We start from the raw sequence: 23,606 nt of genomic DNA, 5'->3' as shown, positions 1-23,606 counted from the left end.
TTATAACAGCCGGTCCGGATTACAAGCTGAGCATCTCTCGACGGTGAACGCCTACCACCATTCATTGACTGGTTTCCTCCCGCGCCTTTTTTGCATTACTGCATTGCCTGGTATTTTACCCACCTAGGGGTGTAGACGAGTGCTTTTTTTCGTGAACATAACAGGAGAGAAGAAAATTTCGCAATTTAAAGCCGTCGAAATTGACTCACATTCAAATTGATATTTCCGCATATTTTTTTCACTCTCGTTTGAAAATGATGCTATATCTACAGGTTTTGTTTTTTTTTGTTTCCGTTTAATGTTTTTTTCTTAGTCGGTGAACACTTTTGTTTTCAACTGAATTTAACTTATTTTTGTTTTCTATTCATTCTTTTTTTATTTCACACAGGCGGATGCATCATTAGGAATGCTAGAAAGAGAATACCTGCAGGAATCCCTCAGTTATGTTCTGGGAATACAGGAAGTACAGGAAAGGATAAAGTTCGAGTTTGTGGAAATTATTTTAAGTGAGTAATCAGTGTCTTCTTTGTTGATATAGCTTAATGAGTGTGTTCCTTTTGTTTTCTGTAGGATTCATATCCGATTGGCTAGTATTTTACCACCTTGGCCATGAAGTAGCAGAAGATGCCAAAGACTATCTATCAGATCTCCAACTCAAAGTTCAAAAGGTAAGTACAGATGTCTAACTATTGAAATACATTGGCGTAGCTAGGGTCTAAGCACCTTGGTTATTATTTCGTATTTAATTATTAATAATCTCCATCTCCATCTGCTGGTTTTCAACGGGAATTAAGTAGCTGGGAATCGAAAACAACCGATATGTAATTGGGAATTTTATGAAACACGTCAGCTGATATATTGAAGTCGAACATGTAAAAGAAGTTGTTGAATTGCCGGCTGATTGCTCGAATTGGGTCGTGTTGTGATTAATTTCGGCGCCTTGGTTCCAAAAACAAAAAGTCGCTTTGACGAAGAGGCCTCCCAGAGGCATACATATTTAGCTGAGACAGCAGTGTTGGACAGTCAAAAAGCTTGAGCGACCGTCCGTCTCACCTCTAATGGTTCGATTCCCAGGAGACGGCTGCACTCCTCTTACGGTGGCAAGTTCGTTGGGTCATGCCAATTGAGGAAACGAAGAGTATATCTCACAATTTGCGTTGAACGGATTCAATTCTAGTAATACAGGTAGCATTGAAAGGGCACCAAACACCGAACAACTAAACTTGACTCCAATAAGGATCGCACAAGCGAGCAGCAAAGTGACCTGAGGCATAGCGGGTCACGGAACTCGTCGGTAATTTTGAAAATAAAACCCAATTGTCGATTAGCTCTAGATATGATGTCATTTAAGTGGATTCTGAAAGTGAGTCTGCATAGAAAACGCGGCATCCTGATGGTATCAGAAAGGTGACGTTGTTTAAAAAGATCGTAAACAGTACCGGTCCTAGGTTACTGCCTTGCGGAGCTCCCGAGTTGTTTGACAAAACATCCGATTCCGTCGCGCCAATCTTAACCCGTACATAGCGATTCACCAAGTAAGATCTGAACCAATACACAGTCGTTGACGAGACACCAAGTATCTCCAGCTTGGCCAGCATGATATTATAGTCCACCGTGTCAAATGCATCTTTAAGATCCATATACGCAGCATCGACTTGCCATCCTGAATCCATGCATCGTAGACAGTTAGAAGTAAGCTGCACCAGGTTCGTGGACACGGAGGGCTTCGGGTAAAAGCCGTGTTGTTCTGTATCGATATAATTTTTGCATCACGGGAACAGATAAGAAAGTTTCCAGCGGCAGGAGTTCCCGCATTGCTTTGCCGAGAGATTGAATAGCCTCGCAAGTGGAAGGCAGTTATTAGTTTCACAACGTTTTAGAACCGATGACGGAATGCCGTCAGGTCCGGCGGCGAACGAGAACTTCAGTTTGCGTGTTGCGGCTATCATCATGTCTTTTGAAATACGCAGAATATCGAAACTAAACACCTCATGTGACATCCCAACAGTAGCATCAAGCACTTGTGTCGGCGAAGCGGAGAATTCATGGAACACTTGCTTGAAATGACGAGCAAACAAGTCACCGAGTCATTCCAGAGAAACATGGAACAAGGCAACCCTGATTCCTTCCGTTTGGAGTTGACAAACGACCAAAAACTTTTCGGATTCATGCGCAGGTTCGCTTCCGTGTGTCTCACGTGTCGATTATAGAGAAACCGATTGTAATTTCGATAACTACAACTCGCAAAATTGAACAGTCGTTTGTAGTACGGCGAGCAAGAGTTACAATACTTTCGGAGGGCGGCAGAGCGTTGACATTTTAGCACGCCTAGGCGTGGGTTAGACCATGGAGGCTTTTGCGGGGGTCGTCGTGCTGGGACAACGCGGAAAATAGCACCTATCAGTGCAGCACTGAAAAATCCACAGCATTATTCACGCTAGTGGCTGTTTCGATAAATTGCCAATCAATTTCCGCAAGCGCATTGTTCAATGCAACATAATCGGCTCGGCGAAAGTCCAAAGAGTAGCACTCAGATGACGGCGTAAAAACAATCGGCTAAGTTAAACTAAATGACACGACGAGAGCGGGATGATCGGCATCTAGATTAATCAGTGGCTCGACCGGCAAGGAAACAGAAGTGCCGGTAATGCGGAATCATTTGCCATGATAAGATCTAGCAAACGTCCATTTCGATTCGGAAAAGTATTGGCTTGTGTGAACCCGTAAAAGTTAAAACCGTCCAAAAGAACATAGCAAGCAACCCGCATATGCGAACGTAGTGGATCAATTAATGGTGTGCCATTGTCTGCAAAGCGCCACTGCAAACCAGCTTGATTCGAAGAAATTGAGAAGAAATCGAGCCTAACGATTCCACATGCTTACGGATGATCGTGCAGTCGTTTTTGCGGTCGAGGGGCCGGTAGATTGCGCCACAGCTAGAGTTGAAGCGGTATCAGACAAAAGAGAGGCTGAATCGACACCCCCGACCTACATCTACACTCAGGGCCGAGACGACTATGCTGAGCGCTGGCTGGAATAAGCGCGACTGAGGCAGATAAATCGGGGGCTTCCACAGTGCTATCCACGATGCGTCTCGGTGGTGATGGGTCATGGTCCAGAAACAGTACCTCAGCATTATTCTTGGAGATTGTGGAAACATCATGACATCATGAATGGTTTGAAGACCCCATCTCCAATCCCACACACAGGTCCAGGATGATTGGTGAACGAAGGCGGGAAAAGCTCGACTGTGATGGGAGGATTAGGGGCTTCCATGGAGTTAACATCGTAGTGTCCCAGAGTTATGCTGGTAAGTGAAGAATCATGGTTGATCGTTGTAGTGCTGAAACCGGTGAACGAGTCAGGAATGGATCTGGTCATCAGAAGATCGGACTTGCCTGCTTTGTACGGTTGGAAGACCACGTTTCCAAGCTCACACACAGGGCCGGGACGACTGATGAACGACAGCTGCAGAGGCACGACTGTGGCGAGAGGATCAGATCAACCCGATAAGCAACATAGAGGGTGCCAGTTAGATGTGTAGTACCTCATTACTATGGAAATGTAATTCGTTTTCGATACAGTTGCATACTTGCTCTTTTCACAAGAAGCCTCATTCAATTGTGATGTTCCGCATCTCATCAATCAATATAGGTCTTACATGAATTATGATGTCCCGCATAGTTTTGAAAAGGTTCTCACCTTTTCAGCAATCCTAATAGGTCTTCCTAGGTCAAAAAGACGAGCTTCGGGCCAGTGTTTGATGCGGTAGATCTTACATCCCGTAACGTAGCATTGCATATATTTATAAACAATTTTGTTAAAAGTGGTGACCGATTATGTTAGCCTAGACTGACTGCACATATCAATGGTTGCTACTCCGTGATTGATCAGAATCAGTGAAATTACACATTGAATGGGACTGTATATTTTAATGACTTTCGTTGTTTTGGGGACCGTGTTTACCTCTGCGTCATGCGGAGATTTTGTTGGTAGGTTAGTTTCGTTGGATCAGGATTCAGTGTGATTAGTGATGCGAACGTAGTTTTGATATAATGTATTCATTTCCAAAATTGACGCGAATAAGACTTGCGATATTTTAATGTCTGGTAGGCAAACGATGCAACCCTATCAACTCAGTAATGTTAAGTGGCCTGGGAGGAACCCCACGATCTTCAGCTCAGTAAACAAAATCTTTTGGACTATAGAACCGAGCCCAAATCAAGAAAAAAAAACATCAAACAATAAATCAACCGCGAGCACTATTGCAGCACCAATTGCGGAACAAAACGTTTGCAAAAACTAAATTAATTAGATTGAATTAAACTATAGCGCACTGGACCCGGAACTAATAAAATTCGATCACCGGTTCAAAATATCACAAAAAAAAAACACGCTAGAGAACAAAACGTATGCGAAAAACTAATGTAATCGAATTATCATGAGAACATGCGACCGCTCTGCTCGGCTGCCCTCACTTCTTCTTCTTTTTCTCCTTCTTCTTCTTCTTCTTCGCATTTTAAGCTTATTGCATATCGCATATTAGCTTATTGCGTGCTCTCAACTTAGTCTTCTAGATGCACTTCCACAGTTGTTAATTGAGAGCTTTCGATGTCTGTACCATTTTTGCATTGATATGATTGTGTGGCAAGTCCAATCATACTTCTATGCTCAGGGAAGTCGAGAAATTTTCCAACCCGAAAAATTCCTAGACCGAACCGGGAATTGAACCCAGCCACCTCCAGCATGGTCTTGCTTTGTAGCTGCGCCTTTACCGACTGAGCTAAGGGAGGCCCCGGCTGCCCTCACAGCACTCATTAAAAGTACGACCGATTAAGTTAACGGTTAATTTCAGTTTTGTTAAAAGTTATTTAATATCGTTTGAATTTGTTGCAATTCGAATGTTGGAAAGATTGTTCAATTTCATTTAAAATGTCCAGTTTGCTTAAAAGTAATTACTATGAATTATGAGAAAAAATAGCATTTCGTTAAAAGTTATGTTAGATCGCTGTATGGCCACCAGCCAAACAAATTAAAACAAAAATTAGCTATTTAGTATCATTGCTCAAGTGTCTTCACTCAATTCTGTTTTTACGCGATTTTCATTTTTTTTTCGATTTTGTCCTTAGTAATTGTTTAGTAGCATTTGTAATACCATCGTATTTTTCTTTGATTTTGTGATTGTGATTTTTTAAACAAGCTGCATTAAATGTGATTGAAATTTGAGATCAAAATATAGACGAAAAAAATTGCGTAAAAACAGAATAGAATGTATTTCAAAATATGTAGGATTGATTACAAATCTAAGCTTCAACGACAGATAAAGGAGCCTAATAGCCTAATAGGCTAAATTTTACATTCCGGTATCCTACCGAAAATATATTCGATAGTCAATCAATGTGACTTTTCATTAAATTCTTAATCAACCGGAATTCTCTGAAGGACATTATAATTGTATTTTGATTGAATCGGAGCCGGAGTCGGGTTATTTAGATCCGACTTCACAGCCCTGCATGCAGCATAACATATCTTTGCTAACGGTCTTATAGAACATATTAGGTTCCATGCATTGATTATGTCACGCGAAATTTAGGACAAATTTACAACCTCCTTCCCTCCCACCTTTCGTCCACCCGTGGAGCGTGACATAATAAATGGACCACTCATTATTTATTTCTACATTTCCGAAGGAAAGTTTTTAGTCTACATTAATAGCTACGCCAATGCGTCTTATAGTGCATTCCATATTCTTAATTTCCGTTGTCCCAACAGACCCGAGAAAACTTTGATGAAACTCGTCAGAAAGCGCAAGAACTAAAACACAGATACATGGAGAGCAAAATGAAACCAGAGAGTGAATACACCAAGCAGGGCTATCTATTTCTGATGGAAAAGAGTAAGTACAAATGGTTAGACCAATAGGATTCCAACTAAATTGTTTAAATTCTATTCAACAGAGGCGTTCACTGCAACATGGTCCAAATATTATTGTACGTACAAAAAGCAGAACAAGAAGTTCTCCATGCTTCAATTTAACCAAATGTCGGGTCGATCGGTAAGTGCTATTGGAATACACTTGTTTCATACTCGCGTAATGGCGAAAGTTAACTTATTTTCGAATAGCAATCATCGACGGAGGTGTTGACGTTAGCCTCGTGTACACGGAGGCTTTCGGAGTTTGAGAAGCGTTATTGCTTCGATTTGATCTTTGACGAAAGGCCTGCGATTACGTACACGTTTCAGGCGCTTAGCGAAGAAGATCGCAAAGCATGGCTAAATGCGATGGATGGCAAAGAACCGGTATGTCTAACATACGTTGATCAATTGGTTGACTTATTTTTGAATTGTTTTAGACGTACCCGATACCATCGACGAATCACAACGAGGATGGAAACCTGGACGAAGTCGGTTTCGCGTTTGTGCGAAAATGTATAGAAGTACTGGAACGACGGGGCCTGGAGGAAGAGGTTTGTTAAAGATGAGCAAATATTTACGGCTATGCTAATTGATTTTAAATTTGAATGTTGTTTGCTAATACGTACCCGCTTTCGCCGCTTTCAGGGTCTGTACCGAATCGGCGGTGTGAGTACAAAGATAACGAAGTTATTAAACATGGGACTAGACAGAAAAAAGACTGAAAAGGATAGATTGATGTTTTTCAATGATGAGCAAAGCTCGGATGTGTTAGAAAGTAAGACGATAGCAAGTGCACTGAAGCATTATTTAAGGAACCTGAATGAGCCGTTGATGACATTTCGGTTGCATCATTCGTTTATAGCCTCGGCAAGTATGTATCTTTTGCGAAATAGTTCATTGTTTGTTTTGTTGCTTCATACTAGTTTATTGAAATTACAGAACAAGAAACGCGACAACAGCGAATAAATGATGTTCACCAGTTGATACACAGGCTACCTAAGAATCATCTTGAAATGTTGGACATTGTCGTGAGGCATCTGAAATCGTAAGTGTCGCTTTTACCTTTTTTTATATATTCGTTTGAACTTACACTATTTATCCTCTCCATCCTCCAGCGTTTCCATAAAATCGGATAAGAACAAGATGTCTGTGTTCAACCTAGGCGTAGTATTCGGACCAACACTGCTGCGTGCAGCTGAGGAAACTGTTGCTGCCATATTAGATATCAAGTTCAACAATGTTGTGATAGAGATGCTGATTGAAAATTACGAGAAAATTTTCAAAACGCAGCCCGGCAAAAACATCGATTATCTGTGAGTATGATATACTAGTGATTAGGCGAAAAATATCTTCTATTTACTGTCATGTTTGTATATGTTACGCAAATAGAAACTTTCTGTTGCGAAGGAATAGTTTTATTTTGAATTGTGCTGATGGGCGGCGATTTTGCTCTAAGCGGTTTTCGTTATCATTTGGAGAACCTTTTCATATTTTAAGGTATTTGCGAATTTTAACGCCTTTGTAGGGAATGCTAGCAGGCTCGAATGTCAAATAGTAGTAGAGCCTAGTAAATAATTTAAAAAATTGCATTTTAGACCACACACAAACACGAGCCCACCGTTAGCTATGCAACGATCGTATGCTGGCATCGGTGGTGGTGGAGGAGGAGGGGGCGGTGGTGTTGGTGGTATTGGAATTGTCGGAGCAGGTTACGGCAAAGATCGCGGTTCAACCTACTCGCAGCCTGTAGTGCGGGTTGTTGCCAAATCAAACTACACCGAACCAGTAATGTCATCTAGCCTTCAAAACATTTCCAATGGACTATCCCTGTACAGTAAAGGAACAAATCATTATCCCACCTATGAGGCAAAGCCGAAAATAATAACTACGATCAACAGTTCTACACCATCCCTGTTACGGGATACTACCCTATCACCTCGTGAAATCAGTATAGACACGCGGGAGAGCACTTACCTAAAATCAGCGCCATCCACAATCACCATCAGTAGTCACAATAGTCCGCCGCCCAGCCACAACCATCAATTAGGGCGGCAGGACGGCGGAGGAAGCAGTCAAATATATCAGAGCGCCTATCAGAGCCATCTGTTACACAGCCGAGCTGAACCAATGTCAATGATCCGAGGTGGTAGTGCAGGCTCGGAGAGTATTTATGGTGCCACAACAGCAATGCACAAAATGGGTCATCCCAATCCAATGACCAGCAGTGATTCCAATCTAGCGAGCACTAGGAAAGAGCTTTCAATCTACGACCGAATAAATTCCACTAGCAGTTCAAACGAGTCGGTGTGTTCCTCATCTAGTCGAGATTTAAATCATTCATACGGAAGCACCCGAGTTATGCCTAGCTGGGAGTATGGTACGGGTAACGGAAGCATCGGCGTCGTGAGTAGCGCGCTGAGTAAGTTCTCCATTCGGGACGATGCTAGTCAAGGTTATATCCCGAAGAAGACACAACGCACGAAAGGTCTTACGCGCCATACTAAACTAGTGACACCTAGAGATAATCTGTAAGTTGCCTAAATTATTATATTTTACAATGATGCAGTTTTGCAATCTAATTCTTTGCATTGTTTTAGCCGAGTGAGGACTTTGTACGCATGTTTAGCCGAGAATGACGGAGAACTCTCATTCGAACCCAATCAAATCATTACCAATGGTAAGTAATCGATAACGATTTGTTTTTCTTAGGTACTAGCTCTTGAAAAATATAAGAGATCGATCGCAGCATTTGATTGTTAACTCCTTGAATGCACCAGTGTTGATCTTAACTATAAATTTTGATCGAAACACAGAGGAGTAACTAGTACAACAATCTTTCTTCAATTATATACTGTTGTTTGTGACATTATGCTTTGATATGAAGTAAAATGTAATAGTAATTTATTTTGCATTAAATTGGAATTAAAATTTTTTGGTTTTTTTTTTAATTATAGTCACTTTAACACTCCTGGGTCATTTGTGACTTGTCCGGGGATGAGATTTGAACTCGTAACTTTAGCGTGAGAGGTATGGATGGTATCCACTACGCCGGAATCGCCCCCTTTCAAAATTGTAGCAAAATGATGGAAAACATACAGTTTTTAAACGGCTTACAAATGCCAGCCAGAGTTCTCCTCAACACTATTTTTTATAACAACTTCAAGTTTCATGCGTCATTAGATTTCACTTTTTTATGTTTCTTGTAAACAAGGTAAAACATTTGAATTTTTACAACATTATCTAATAATTAGTTAGCATTGAACACAAACAACTAATTTTGTATGTATGTATGTATGTATGTATGTATGTATGTATATGTATGTATATGAATATATATACAATCCAACTTCCACTGTCCGGCAGTGTTTTTATGGAAGAAAAATGTTAGCAATATAATCTATTATTATCTTATACTGATCCCATTGCCAACAATTTTAGCCCGGAAGTTGAAAGGTGTTATCTCTGTTGAGATTCAGTAAACCATTTCAGAATGCCTGGCCACTCACGTCCATTCCGAGATTACTTTCACTTACAACAAGCCCCGCATATACGTAGTACTGATATAAAATGTATATTGGTACTGCGTATACACTTCCATCATCAAAGCAATTCCTGCTTTGTAGATGGACGTATTTAGTATAGACCTGTGCGCCGATCAAAATATTTTCGGCGGCGGCGTGATATGTTATTTTCTGCCGGCGGCGGCGGCGTGGCGGCGTCACGCCGTTTGATTTCGGCGGCGGCGGCGTGGCGGCGTGGGTCGGCGTGAGTTTATTTCACCTGATTTAGAAAAAAAAAAATCTTTCCAAACCAATCGCACATTGACAAAAAATGCTACCCATATTTGATTTCAGATTACTGGAAATCGCTAAAACGTAGGTCACTCAGAGTTTAAGTAAATTTTCCGACACTTTCCCGGGGAAAACTTCTCGATTACAGGGAAAAATTAAGAAAATTGTACACAGGTTAGAAGTGTACTAGAAGACTGATTAAAACCTCAATCAGTTTTTCTCATATTCGAGAAGTTTTCCTCAGAAAAGCGTCGGAAAAATTATTCAATCTATGAGTGATCTACGATTTCGCGAATTTGAGTAATCTGAACTCTCATGCTGCGTTAGTGTGGTGGTCAGAATCAAAAGAGGCTACTGTACAGAGGAAACTAGCAAAACTTCAACGTCTAGCATGCATTGCAATAACGGGTGCGGTGCGTAGCACCCCATAAAAAGCATTAGAAGCAATCCTCAATCTGCTGCCCTTTCATGAACATGTGCCAGGTGATCTTGTTGGTCATCTAAGCATCTTCCCGAGTAGCACACTTTCATCACAATAAGTTACAGCAACTTGTTTATGACTGTAATAAGTCGTATATAAGTTTCTACAATTGAATTGTAACACTACTAGGGTTACAATACATCCAAAGAGGACCAGTGATGAGTATGAATGGAGACTGGATGAAACCAGAGGACAACTATGAAATTCCCTTCAACGTTTGTGAAACGGCACGTTCGGATTGGGAAACTGGTGGTCCTAACATTCGTCAAGGCTCAATCATATTTTTCACAGATGGCTCAAAAATTGGAATACGAACAGATGCAGGAATCTTTGGCCCCGGGACAAATATTTCAGTTGCGATGGGACATTTTCCAAAAGTGAGCCATACTGTGGAATATCATACTGTACGGTAAAAATGGAACTTAAATGCTGGGAAGAGCAAAGGATGATGGCCAATTAGATGACTGTCACAAACTGCAACCAGCCGAAAAGATTTATAACTCCTAATATAACATACACCAAAAAGCTCTTAGAGCTCAATAAAAGAGCTCTTAGTATATACACTGGCCTAGTAACTGGGCACTGTCCTAGTAGATATCACATGAAGAACATTGGTCGGGTTCAGAGTAATATCTGTCGTGTCTGTAATTTGGAACGTGAAACCTCGGAGCATCTGTTCTGCAGTTGTGGTGCATTACACAAGCGTAGATCCAAATTTCTTGGAAGTATTAGCTTACAACCTAGTGATATTTAGTCTGCAAAAATGGTTTTATAAACCATATTATACCGGACTGGGAAAAGATGTGTCCAGGCAATTAGCTGTCTACTCGTTAAATAGTGGTCGGATGGATACTTTTTCCCAGTCTTTCACAAACTTTGTAACAGAATCCGTTGCCTTTACATGTGTCCGCAAGTATGCTTTGGTCAGGGCCCAAAAAGTTTCGATTGGCCTGGCCTGGGGACAGTTTAACGGATTCATCTCCTTGGGTACGAATTGGACCTTGTTGGCTTTATACCAGGCTATCGTGTCCTTGGAGTAATTAACCGACGCCAAATCCGTTTAAACACTCACGCACGTAAACATCGGCTGTCATTATCTCCGTTGTCATAAACGGCTCGGAAAGCATACCACACTCACGAATGGCTTGCCCATAGCATTTTTACCGATTTTTTTTTGAAAAAAAAACCAACTTATCCGCGTCGTCAAACACTTCGGCTTCTCTTCATCGACTTTCTCTTTCGATAATAATTCCTTGATTCGTGTGCCATTCTGGATGCAAGATGAGAACCTCCTTTATCAAACTATGTGGGAGAAACAGCGCAAAATCTGTTTGTAAAGCTGTGACTGTCAAAAGAAAAAGTCGGTGAAGAGAATCGATCAAAGTCACTTACACACTTACACCCCTTTTCTAACCCCCTCAATTCTTATTAGAATTGGACCTAGAATCCTCAACTAATCATCATAGAATTTTTCTCAGAACTCTCGTTAAATGCACTCTCAATTATATTGGAATTATTTCCAAAATTGTGTCGGAGCTAAATTTTGCGTCTCTGATAATTTAAACAATAATCAAAAGCGACGCTTGTATGTGTTAAGCCAAGTTTAACTATATAGGTTAACCTGGCGTAAGATTTAAGTGGAGATGAAGAAATCGGTCCTCAGAGCACTTAATTTCACAAGAGACTTTCGTAGTCTGTACTTTGGTATTCTTCTCTGATATCCTTCAAAATTCTATTAAAATATACTTTGGATTTTTTAAAGTTCTTAATCATCCTTGAAAGACATTTGAAAATCTATCACAGACAAATACATTTGGCAAATTTCCAAGGTTTACAATGTATTTTCTGGGAATGGAGGTATATTTTCCCCGATTTTTAATCGAATTTGAAGGCATTTCCCAATAGTTTTCCTGGTGTTCAAAAGTTTTGCGGTTCACTGATCACCCTGTTTAAAATTTTAATTTTTTTTAACAGATATGTATATTTTGTCAAAACTACTTTAGACTTTAGTGCTAAGTACTCAATTTAAACATATTGTTGATATTTTTAAATTTCACTCTATTTTAGTAGTGAAAAAGTGACTTTAGTGGCTATTTTTAGGGAAATAGTGACTTTAATGACTTTTTGGTGTAAAAAGTGACTTTTTAGTGACTGGCTTCAAAATAGTGACCAAGTCACTAAAAAGTGACCTGCTACCAGCCCTGCCTTTTCTTGCGAGTGAAAGCTTGCACGATTTTCCGGTTTAGATTTTGGTCAAAAGGGTTCGGTTTACCTCCAGATTTTTGCTTGTCCTGGAAAGTTGCTTCATCACCATACTTCTGAATCGCGTTTCGAACGGCTCCGATGCTTACACCTTCCAATTTCGCTAATTTACTCAGAGAAATGTTGGGAATTGGGCTGAAAGTTTCCTTAATAATGATATTTAAAAGAAAATGGGTATAGTACATCATTTGTGCACGATCTGTTTGCGCTTTTCCGGAGAAATGCTTCGCATTGTCACGGAAATGTAAAGAACCGCAACTTGCGATACACGAAACTGTTGGTCGAAATGTAAACAATAATTCAGCGTGATAAACAGTTGTTTAAACGGCATCTAAAACAAGCAGGGGTGTTCGAAAGTCGTGCTTAGACATTCTGGGATACCCTATATTCACTTATTCTCCTTTATGTAAATCCGACTTGAATTATTCATTCCTGTGTGCTAGATCGAGAAAGTGCGAACAAACGTCAAAAGACTACACACTAATCGAGTCAGTACGGTTTTACTGAGTTTTTGAATTGCGAAACTGTTCGGTAAAAGTTTAAAAATCTGTGGAAAATTTATTGATGGGGAAATTTGTTCGGAACTTGAACATACTTAGTTCTGTTAACCTCATTTATTGATAGAAAATAAAATTGGTCGATTTCATTGATTCCTTACGGATAACGGTCATTTGAATTTTTACCGACTTTTTCAGCAATTCAAAAACCCAGTAAAAAAAATACTGACTCCTGTAAAAAAATCTTAGTGTGTAAATGACAATCGCTGCACCACACGCTAATTTCAACGCGTTCAAGATAAATTTAACCTAAAGGGATTTGTCATCGGCGTGACATAAATTTATTCGGCGGCGTGGAAGATTTTACTTCGGCGGCGGCGGCGTGGCGCGGCGGCGCACAGGTCTAATTTAGTAGGATGCATTTTATATTTTTATATCTAGTTGTAATGAATTAGATCTCACCGCTTATGTATTGTGTCCTTGCTGCTGAATCTTTGTCAGCTGGATTCTCGTTGAGTCCTGTTGAATAATCGGCATCTGTAGTTGGAATACTCTTTTCTCTCTTTCTCTATCACTTTTCGATGTTTTTCGTATCTCTTCTTGAATATTGTACCTGATGGCTTCTAGTTGAGTCTCCTTTTGCTCCTTTGTTATTCTTTTTTGGTTGTGTCTGTTTTGCTCAGTTATAACAGATTTGCATTTAAAATACTTTTATACAGCAAGAAGCATCTGTAATGCAAATATGAGGTTGATGTGTGTGTGGAGTTAGAAGGTGAAAGCTCTATTGCCGATTCAGCAACCCATTTCAGAATGTCTGGAGAGTCACGCCCTCCATTCCGTGGCTACTTTCACTTACAATAAGCCCCGCATGTAAACACTACCGTTATCATATGGATAATAGTACTGCAAACACACTTCCAGATTTTGAAACGTGAAGTTTCCAAATCTGGCACGTATTTAGTAGTATATGGAAATTAGATTTAAAATTGATTTATAATCAGATTGATCTCACCAAACTCTGCCTCCGCAATACCACCAGGTGCTCGTGGTTATCGTAAACATTTCTGTTCACTGGAAGGGTCACTGTTAATTTTTCTCTGAATCATTCTCCTTCTTAAAACAATATCGATAGCGTATTAATACTTGTTTTCACCACTTCCTCCCTATCCCTACTTGTTCTCTAGGAAATCTCTCCTCACACCAAAGACATGTTTTTATTCTTCATCTTTGTCTCCATTAACCTTCCACCGTTCAATCAGTAGCGCTCAGCCACCCGGCCAAATCCGCGAGTCCTAATCGGAAACGCTGTCTATTCTCGCAAAGTCCCAATAAATCACACTAAATATGACTTAAACGATCAATTGGTCCACTCCCGAATCACCAGCAATAACGACAAATTCAAAATAATGGAAAAAATTGACGTGAGAAAAAAAAACACGTCCGTTTATGAGCACAGCACACTTGGATCCTTTTGCAGGGTTCAGAAAAGTTTTGAAAATCTGATGCAAGTCAAGAATAATGAAGCTTTTTTATGATCGAAAGAGTATAGGGGTGTCATTTTTTCATGTATTTTATCCGAGGGGGGCGACACATCTAAATCTCAAGTTTAGATGCTCAACAAATCTCACACTAGCGAATCAATCTTCGAAAAATCATCTTTCACTTGTCGCATCTAATTGCATCGCTCATCATATTTTTGCAGGAAATCTTCAGAATCGTCATCAATCTTCTTTCTATCTACTCAGCTTGCGCGCAGCTAGTCACAGCAAAACACAATCTTTTTTGCATCGTAGATAGAGTCGTCCCCCTTGATTTTATCCATATTCCCCATACAAAATTCAAACTAAAAGCGCCAGGTCATGTTACAATCAATTGAGCTGAAACTTTCAGAGAATGATTTTCTCACCTCAATGAACAAATCTAGGGATTGGCCCGTGGGAAAATAGAACTTTTATTTTTGTGGGTTAGTCTTATATTATACCCATTTTACCAATTGAGAGTTGCATACTCGTGAAATCGGTGACAGGTATTCTGAATCACCCTGTATAATGCATTTGTGTATTATCATATCGTAAATTGCAACAATAGGAAATACATCGAACAAAGTCTCTAAACAATATGTTTTGCTGTAGAATAGCTTACACAGCCAAATATTACGGTATACAGTTAAAAACCAGCTTAATGTGCTTTCAAACAGCTAAATTAACCGGTGGATTTAGTTTGATGGTGAAAACTTGATACTTAAGCTAATTCAACGTTCTGTTTCTATGGTAAACATAATTGTTTTTTTTCATACTGTAGTTTTTTTTTTAAATGCCTCCATTGCTGTTTCTTGGCTATCCTTGAACACATTGAAGTGATTTCATATACTGAGAACGGGATATCCACCCCCATACCCGAGCAAAGTCTGAGATCAAATTGAAATCTAAATTTGATATTATGATTTCGCTGATAATGATTACTCAGGTTGCTGTCGTTTTGGTCGTTTTAACGGTTAAAATATCAAAATTGAGAGCAAAAAAATCTTTCTGTGACATCACATTGAAAACTATTTCTGCTATCAGTGAGAGCAAACTGAAAACACAATTTTATATTAATTTTTCCTGTTGATAACAAAACAAGTAATCAATTTGATGTTATGCTAAGGCAATGAAAACAAACCCGCAACAACATATTTCTGGAGAGCAAATGTACAGTAAAATGAAAACAAAATTAGGTATCAAATTTGTCAATTAATTATATGATTTGAGTAGTAGCTATAGAGAAGATCCGAGAGATGTCGCCCCTTCAGTGGTAGGAAAATCATTTTTGCAGTATGGAGAATATCAGAAAATCCACGATTTGTGACTAAACATGCTTTCACAGAAGGAAACAAATAAACGAGTGTTTACCTTATCACCATAGTAATGTACTCGTGCAATTTTTGTTTAGATTTTTATTTAGAACTACTCATAAAGACGATAATGAATAAAAACTGAAAATTTTCATGCATTTCCAAATGGTTTCCTACCATTCTCATACATTCTAAGTGACTGGCCCTCTGGATGTGGATAATGTCAAAAACAACAAAACATGATTAATTGCGTAAACTGAAATCAAATTATGATTTCAGTTTGATGTTGATATCAAAACTTGATTTAAATTTGCTGTCATTTTGATGCTGTACTTTGCTCGGGTAGGGAGTACAAATGTGGACAAGTTGAAATACTTGAACTGTTGAGGATAGTTTCTCTATATCATCACTCCGACTAGCCTTCATCTGCTTCCCTTGTGCATAGTGGTGTAGTGGTAAGCGTGATTAACTCTCACCCCAGCAGGCCTGGGTTCAATCCCAGTCGGCGCCGCCGGGATGTTCTGACGCATAACATCTCTGATCACGCCGGGAAGTAAAGCCGTTGGTCCCCGGTTCATGAGTTGATGGGTCGATAGGTAGGGTCCAGGTGTGGGAGCTGCCTCCCTGGCATCGGTAGCATTGGTGCTCAGCCCGGAAAACAAACCAAAGAAAAAAAAAAGAAATTTCTGCATAATTATTCTATTAAATTTTTGTTCATTTAGTTGCAAGCGTAGCAACGCTTGCACGGGGTTCAGCTAGTTTTATATAAAATTAAAATAAACAACGCTGAGGAGCAAGCAAAGCTGTTTGTAACTACCGGATTTGAAAATCATAGGATGCCAATAATCATGCTTTTTCTGTCCAAGTGGTATATGTATGGCCCCTGTTCAGACCAGAGTCGATGTTATAATATTATATGTTTTAATAGGCGTTTTTAATAGAAACTAAACGATCGATTCAACCTCTGGTGGTGAATAGGAGAACGTCCAAAAGAGTGTTGTGAGCATACATTTTTGCCTTGAGACATAGGAAGCGGAACACTTTTTTTATTTTTTCTGATAAATTGATTCATCTGAGATGCTGCAAAACTTAATCTACAGTTGAAAAATTTAATTATGTAACGTTTTTGAAAAGATCCTGCTGGTGTTCAGGAAAATTTTTGTTAAAAAAAATGGAAAATTAGAAAAGTGCCTTATTGGTTATAATCTTCCAGATTTTTTGAGTGTGAATAGTTAAGGTGCAAATCAGTTCAGATTTGTGGAAAATCGTACAATAAGACAATTACCGATGGAAATTGGCAAGATTTTGAATGAAAAATGCTGTTATTTGCGTTGGGAAAATACTTATTCTGATGTAAACAAACGGTTTGGTTGACGTTTCTTCTCGAACTCGCGTGGCGCACTCTACATTGGTGGTGCATTAAGGCTCTGAACCATTTGGTGGATTATTTTAACTTTTGGTTAAAATTTGACAGATGGAAAGTTATCGATTAACCCTGCTATCCGAGCATGGTTATTTCTGACAGACAAGAAGTTAAATTTTGACAACTGTGGCTCAAAAACCGGTCGATCGACAGCACGGGGATTTTCGAACATAGAAAATAACTTTCGAAATGTCACTTTTAACCACGAGTTAAATTTAACTCGGCAAATGGTTCACACCCTAAGGCTCTGAACCATTTGGTGGATTATTTTAACTTTTGGTTAAAAATTGACAGATGAAAAGTTATCGATTAACCCTGCTATCCGAGCGTGGTTACTTCTGACAGACAAGAAGTTAAATTTTGACGACCGTGGCTCGAAAACCGGTCGATCGACAGCACGGGGATTTTCGAACATAAGAAATAACTTTCGAAATGTCACTTTTAACCACGAGTTAAACTTTACTCGACAAATGGTTCACATCCTAAAAAGGCGTATATTATTATAACATGGACTCTGGTTCAAACGCTGGCCAGACTGAGCAGTTATAACATGTTATAACGGTTGTCAAATAATTGCAACACAGTATTCACCATCAAGATAGCGCTAAAACATGTTATAACTCTGTAGTCTGAACGTACTATCAGGCTATATAGGTCTAACATGTTACAAGGGTGACGTTTGATGACGTTTTTCTTGTCGATAATTATTATAACACCCTTGTAACATGTTATAACTCAGTAGTCCGAACAAGGCATCAAACACTGGCCAGACTGAGCAGTTGTTGCCAGTGGCGTCGCGTAACCTCACTTTTTACCTATGCACCAACTTTCAAAAACATATTTAATGCCATATTCATACTCGAATCGGTTGAAAATTAACTTAATCTTCTAGTTAACTCGATATCTATCCATTGCAAGCAATATTTTGATAATTGTTTATGTTTTAAGAGTTGGTGCACAGGTAGATTGAGGTTAAGGCGACGCCACTGTTATAAGCCTATCTTGATGACATTTTTTTTGTCGATAATTATTATAACATGTTATAAATCTGCACTCTGAACAAGGCTTAAAAAGGTTAAAAAATTGTGATTCTTTTATCTTACAAAACCCTTCTTTCTTCTTTTTCTTTCAGTTAAACGTTCCAACGAACCAGGCTGGCTGGAGGGCACCCTCAACGGCAAGTCAGGTTTGATTCCAGAAAACTACGTAGAAGTCCTGAAGTAATCCGAATGGCAACTGTTTACCACTAAATCACCAAATAACAAACAAGTGAGCCTGCAATCGTTTAGCCGAGTTGTATGTTCAACAGAAAGGTACCATATATTGTGTAGTTATCGAATACCTGTTAAGTGTAGAAATGAGATGAAGGGCTGTAGCGTATTAAAGGGATCCAGATTCGTCTTACACAACGTAACGACGTTGTAACGAAGATCTGAAAACTTCATAGGAAAGGTGTAGGAAATACCAGGACATCATATTCAATATCCCGACAGATTGTGCAAAATCCTTATGTATTTTTACTAAAGAATTTTCTTATGTATTTTTCTTTTTGAAAACTTTACTCAGTAGATTGAACAAAAAGGCGATAAAATACTAAGACTACAAATTACATTTGCCGATTGAAGAAAAACATATATCATACGGTCCATTTTTCATCACTCATTCAATCACAAATAAACTCTCGTAACAAATAAACTTGAATAAAGGCTGTTATCCCAATTCTTGGTATTGGCACAATGATTATAACATATTTGCTAAAATTTTATTGATTTTATCGCTGAAATATTTTAGAGGTAGAGAGATTCCAAATAGGGCTAAACGATCCATTTTTTCGTACTTACAATAGAATATATGGTCGCTGTGTAACGGATCGTAACGGTAGCAATCTAGACGGAATATCCAATAAAAATGTCCGTTCATACGAAATATCAGGCACTATGAACCGAATGCAAGTAATTCTAATAGACAACATCGAATGACTTAGAGGTGAATGATAATATCAATTTTCAGCCTAATGCCAGTGTATGAAATCGATTGTTAGTAGGATTTCGTACAAAACAGAGTAATATTAAAATTAAACAAGCAGGATCACAATAACAAACAAGAAACACCAATAACTTTGAGGTAATAAATATTCCTTTATGCAAGTCGAATACAAAACAAAAACCACATATGATGATGTTAATAAATGGTAAAACAGTAAATAACTTGAAACAGAAATCTTACACCACACGACCACCGTATGTCACTGAAGTCTCCTAAATACGGAAATTTTCGCATCAACCCGTGTATGTTTTTTGCACATCGAACTGGACGTTTGAACGTCACGGAACAAAATTATCTATGCACCGTCCAACACATACACCTACTAAGTTGAATGTCAAATAGTGCTTTCAACTAGGTTTTTTTTTCGAAAGGGCTTAGAAGAGTCGCTATGAATCATAACCCTTTTCTAGCATTATATTTTCCATTGTTTTCGTTTGTTTTTCCTCAAACGGTTTTCAAGCACATCTAACAGCAATTTGATTTCAGGAGAAATATTTATTGAATATTTGGTGTCACCCCGTTGTCTTTTTTTTAACATGTGAATGTACCTATCAGTTTAGCATATTTATATGTTTGTGTTGAAAGTCTTATTTTTTTTTTCGAGCCCGTTTATTTGCTGTTAATTTTCAATTTTAATTGACAATTTTTATCGGTTTTTTTTTTTAGTTGATAAATGTTTTTGTCTATGGTCTGGTTGTCCTTTACTGTAGAGTAAGATGGGGTAAGATTGGTCAAATAATACATTTGTTTGTTAATATCAAATGGTTTATTTTAATCCCAATGCTTTTTCAAAACAGTATTGGGGCTACATTGAGCCTGTTGGTGTTGAAAAACTAAAAAAAAATTAATCAAGTAGACCCATCTTGTCCCACCTTACCCTTTATAGAAGTCGTATCTATTGCACTTGGTCCATGTCGCCAGCCACGGTGACTGCGGAGACTCTGGAGGTTGCCTTCCACTCTGGCGATCTACCTTGCCGCTGCGCGCATCTTCGTCTAGTTTCGGTCGGGTCATTTTCGAGAACCATTTTCACCAGGTTATCGCCTGACATTCTAACAACGTTCCCAGTCCACCGCAGTTACCCGATTTTGGCCGATTTCCACCTTCCATTGAAAAACACCAAGTTGATCCTGCACGAGCATAGTCCAGGTCTCGCGACCGAGAGGATTACCGGTCAAATCAACGTTTTGTGTAGTCAATTCAACCAGAGCGTTCTCCGGAGTAAGCTACAATGTATGTTCAAATTTCTTTGCTGGTCTCATTATCGGAGGTCACCAATGAGCCTAAATACACGAACTCTTTGATCACCACGATTTAATCGTCGTCAATCTGAACTACCATCCTCATCTCATGTATTTCATCTTGATGCGTTAATGTGCAATCCGCTGGAATTCAACCTGAACGGGCTTCCTAAAGATTGTACCAGTCGTGTATAATATATGTCTAGCTACGCTCTTCTTATCACTCCTTCCAAAGTGGTGTTGAAAAGCAGACACAAAAGCTCATCAAGGTTCGAAGGGACTCGAGAGTGTCCCCGATAGTCGAACAACGCACATCACTCGATCCATCGATAACTTGACGAATCGCGTCAGTTTATCCGGAAAACCCGTATTCGTACATAATCTGATTTAAAATCGATTTACAAATGATGTGTGGGCACGTTATATCCGTGGCAGTTCTGTCGCAGCTGCCGAATCGCACCCATGAATCACGCTTGCTATTGTCCTCCGAATTCTCGGCATAATATTTGGGAGAAAACCTTAAAGGCGGCGCTCAGCAGTGTGATCGTGAGGTAGTTGCAGGTTGCAGCAATTCAGCTTGTAGGCTTTTCTGTAGATTGGACACACAATAACTTCCATCCACTCCTCCGGTAATTTATCTTCCTCTCAAATCTTGGTATGATAGCGCTTTGAGATATTGGAGCATCTACTGGTACCATCATGATAGCAATTTATATTTTATTTGATTCTTATAGCTTAACTGCCGTTATACCCATAATTGTCCCATGTACTTTGAAATCCTCGTGGAATGTGGTACACTTTTGTTTATATCGGCTGGTAGTTAGTTTCATCAACTATGAGCAGCTAAACACTCCTAAATGCACTGTCGCCCTATAGGCTCTCATCGTAGACTACACAAAGTAACAAACGAGTAACATTCACCTAAAACAAACACAAAACCTAGGGTACACTTCTGTTTTAGTGTAATATATGTACATTATTATTAAATAAGCTATTAAGATATAAAACATGACAGGCTTCATCTCCACATTACGTAGCATTTCCTAAATGTTTTGCACCCTCCTATCCTCACTATATTTTTCGTGAATCACCATAATTTTACGTTTTGTCTAACTTAGCTTCTCATGTAAAATGTCCTCTTTATCCGCATGATAAAAAAAAAACTAGTCATGTTCCATTCTTTCTAACAAAAAAAAAAACAATGTGATAATCTTACATTAGTAACGAAGCAAAAAATAAGCTTGAAATTATGATTCTTGTTGACGTATTTTTTTATCTATAAATAACTTTCACAATTTCCTACCTCTCCGTTCCAATCAAAAATGCTACGCTCTTTGGCGATGAAGCCTAAAATAGTAACTAATATGAGAAGGCGAAAAATATGTGGAAAACAATGACACCAGAAGAAATAAACTTCTAGCATTAAGTTTAGTGTCATAAGTGTATAAAAGAAGACAAATTATGGGCAAAATACTAGAATATGAAACTCTAAAATAGCGGAAAACCGATTCCATTGACAAATGCAACCAAAACCGTTAGGGAGATTTTTATCGGGAGCGTGTGTTTTCTACTAGATTTTCTATTGTATTTTCTTTTTCTAAAATGGGTGTATCTGATTACCAATACGTAGACGCTGCATCGGCTTGAGTTTTCATAGTTTGTAGTATAAAATTCTTAACATAAGTATCACTGCGAATTTCCTTCCTGGTAAGGATAAAAGTCAAAATTTCCTTTCTATAATGAGTTGCCATATGACGTACAAACAGAATTCATTTCTTATAAACAAACTATTATGTCCTATGTCTAGAATTTTGGAGCTCATCTGAAAATCTTCGATTATACAATTGACATGAAAATTACTCGTCATCGGAGAACAATTGTACCAACTGAGCCATGTGTTGTTGCGCTGCTTGACAGAGTTAACTTATTCTTAGCCCAAAGTTTTAACCATTCCCTCTTAGTCACTGTTTTTCCTCGTACAATTCGACTCTTTTTTATGTGACTTTTCTTTTGCTAACGGCGTTAGTTTAAAGTTTTGGATAAATTTCTAGTACTGAGCTGGTGAAAAAAAAAAACAAAACATTCCCTGAGTTTATTTAAAACCTAGTTTCCTTCTTGATTCATCCTAGAGAAAAAAAAGTATTTTTATTTTATTTTACCCAATTACTTCTCAATATCTACAAGAAGGCCTGTGATATATTCACAAAATCAGAGAAGAATTGGTCCTATCGTATTAGCAAAAACATAATTTTAAATTGTTTTATTCTTTTGTGGTTTCTCCTCCATGTTTTACCATCAGTTTAATTATTTGTAAATAAGTTGTATAGTTTTAGTTATTATGTTTGCTCTTATTGTTGAATTTTAGCAACCTACTGATAAATATTTTAAAATACTTTTGATGGAGTCACCGTATTAGGAAATGCCTGATGCCTGATCACCTCTGACTAAAAACAGCAGAGACCAACAAATTTGTGTAGCCAAGTATTATGATGTAATGGAGACTTCGCGCTAGATACAAGAAGATTTGTTTCCGGTTTGGTTATATTTCTAAACATTTACAAAAAGCTAATCAATCTTGTGAATAACGGACTAGGAATTAACATGTATGAATATATTGTTATTTAATTTTATGCTTTTTGAAGTCAGTTGAGAGAACTTTTATGACTACAGAAACCAGAGAAAACATTGAAAGATGTGTATGTATTATTTTATTTATACAAGTATCTCGATGAATGATTCCTCGGTATGTGAAAATACAGTCAAAGAAAAAATAAAATCTACAATCTGCAAATCCACGGTTGCTTTTCTTATATTTGATAGTGAGGTATCACACAAAATTTGTAAATCTACGTAATTTTCAAACATAAGGGTTCCAAAAGTTTCTGTATCTAAGCTAAAAGCTAGGTAGGCGAAAGTGGGGAAGATGGCCACCCTAACGAAACTCGAATGAAATCCCACAATTTTGACCAGAAAATAAATCTTTCTATAATCCTACAAAAATTTCAACGGTTGACCTATAATCCTATGCATGAAGAAATTGTTTAAATTCTATGAAAATTCATAAGATAATTTCATTTTTTCAGGCACAATTTTCTAATAATATTCCTTCTACATGC

The 23,606-nt window shown here is 38.5% G+C and overlaps 1 protein-coding gene across 4 annotated transcripts in view; it reads left to right on the top strand.

Moving 5' to 3' along the window:
* Graf (GTPase regulator associated with FAK) overlaps window positions 1-23,282 on the top strand; it is a 110,610-nt gene extending 87,328 nt beyond the window's left edge. For all 4 annotated transcript variants that reach the window (XM_065228337.1, XM_065228338.1, XM_065228341.1 and 1 more), the window contains 12 exons: window positions 389-506; window positions 571-668; window positions 5,773-5,896; window positions 5,958-6,055; window positions 6,124-6,300; window positions 6,354-6,467; window positions 6,562-6,787; window positions 6,856-6,961; window positions 7,032-7,229; window positions 7,512-8,444; window positions 8,514-8,593; window positions 18,336-23,282. In XM_065228337.1, coding sequence (XP_065084409.1) covers window positions 389-506; window positions 571-668; window positions 5,773-5,896; window positions 5,958-6,055; window positions 6,124-6,300; window positions 6,354-6,467; window positions 6,562-6,787; window positions 6,856-6,961; window positions 7,032-7,229; window positions 7,512-8,444; window positions 8,514-8,593; window positions 18,336-18,427 — 2,364 coding nt within the window. In that variant the 3' untranslated portion in view covers window positions 18,428-23,282. The remainder of the gene's footprint in view (window positions 1-388; window positions 507-570; window positions 669-5,772; window positions 5,897-5,957; window positions 6,056-6,123; window positions 6,301-6,353; window positions 6,468-6,561; window positions 6,788-6,855; window positions 6,962-7,031; window positions 7,230-7,511; window positions 8,445-8,513; window positions 8,594-18,335) is intronic.
* Window positions 23,283-23,606: the final 324 nt, after the last annotated feature.

Source organism: Ochlerotatus camptorhynchus, unplaced genomic scaffold, assembly GCF_037179485.1.
Source record: "Ochlerotatus camptorhynchus isolate MF236.1 unplaced genomic scaffold, CSIRO-AGI_Acam_v1.1 ptg000286l, whole genome shotgun sequence".
Lineage (NCBI taxonomy): Eukaryota > Metazoa > Arthropoda > Insecta > Diptera > Culicidae > Ochlerotatus > Ochlerotatus camptorhynchus.
The sequence above is the reverse complement of the archived record's forward strand: the minus strand, read 5'-3'. Positions and strand labels throughout refer to the sequence as shown.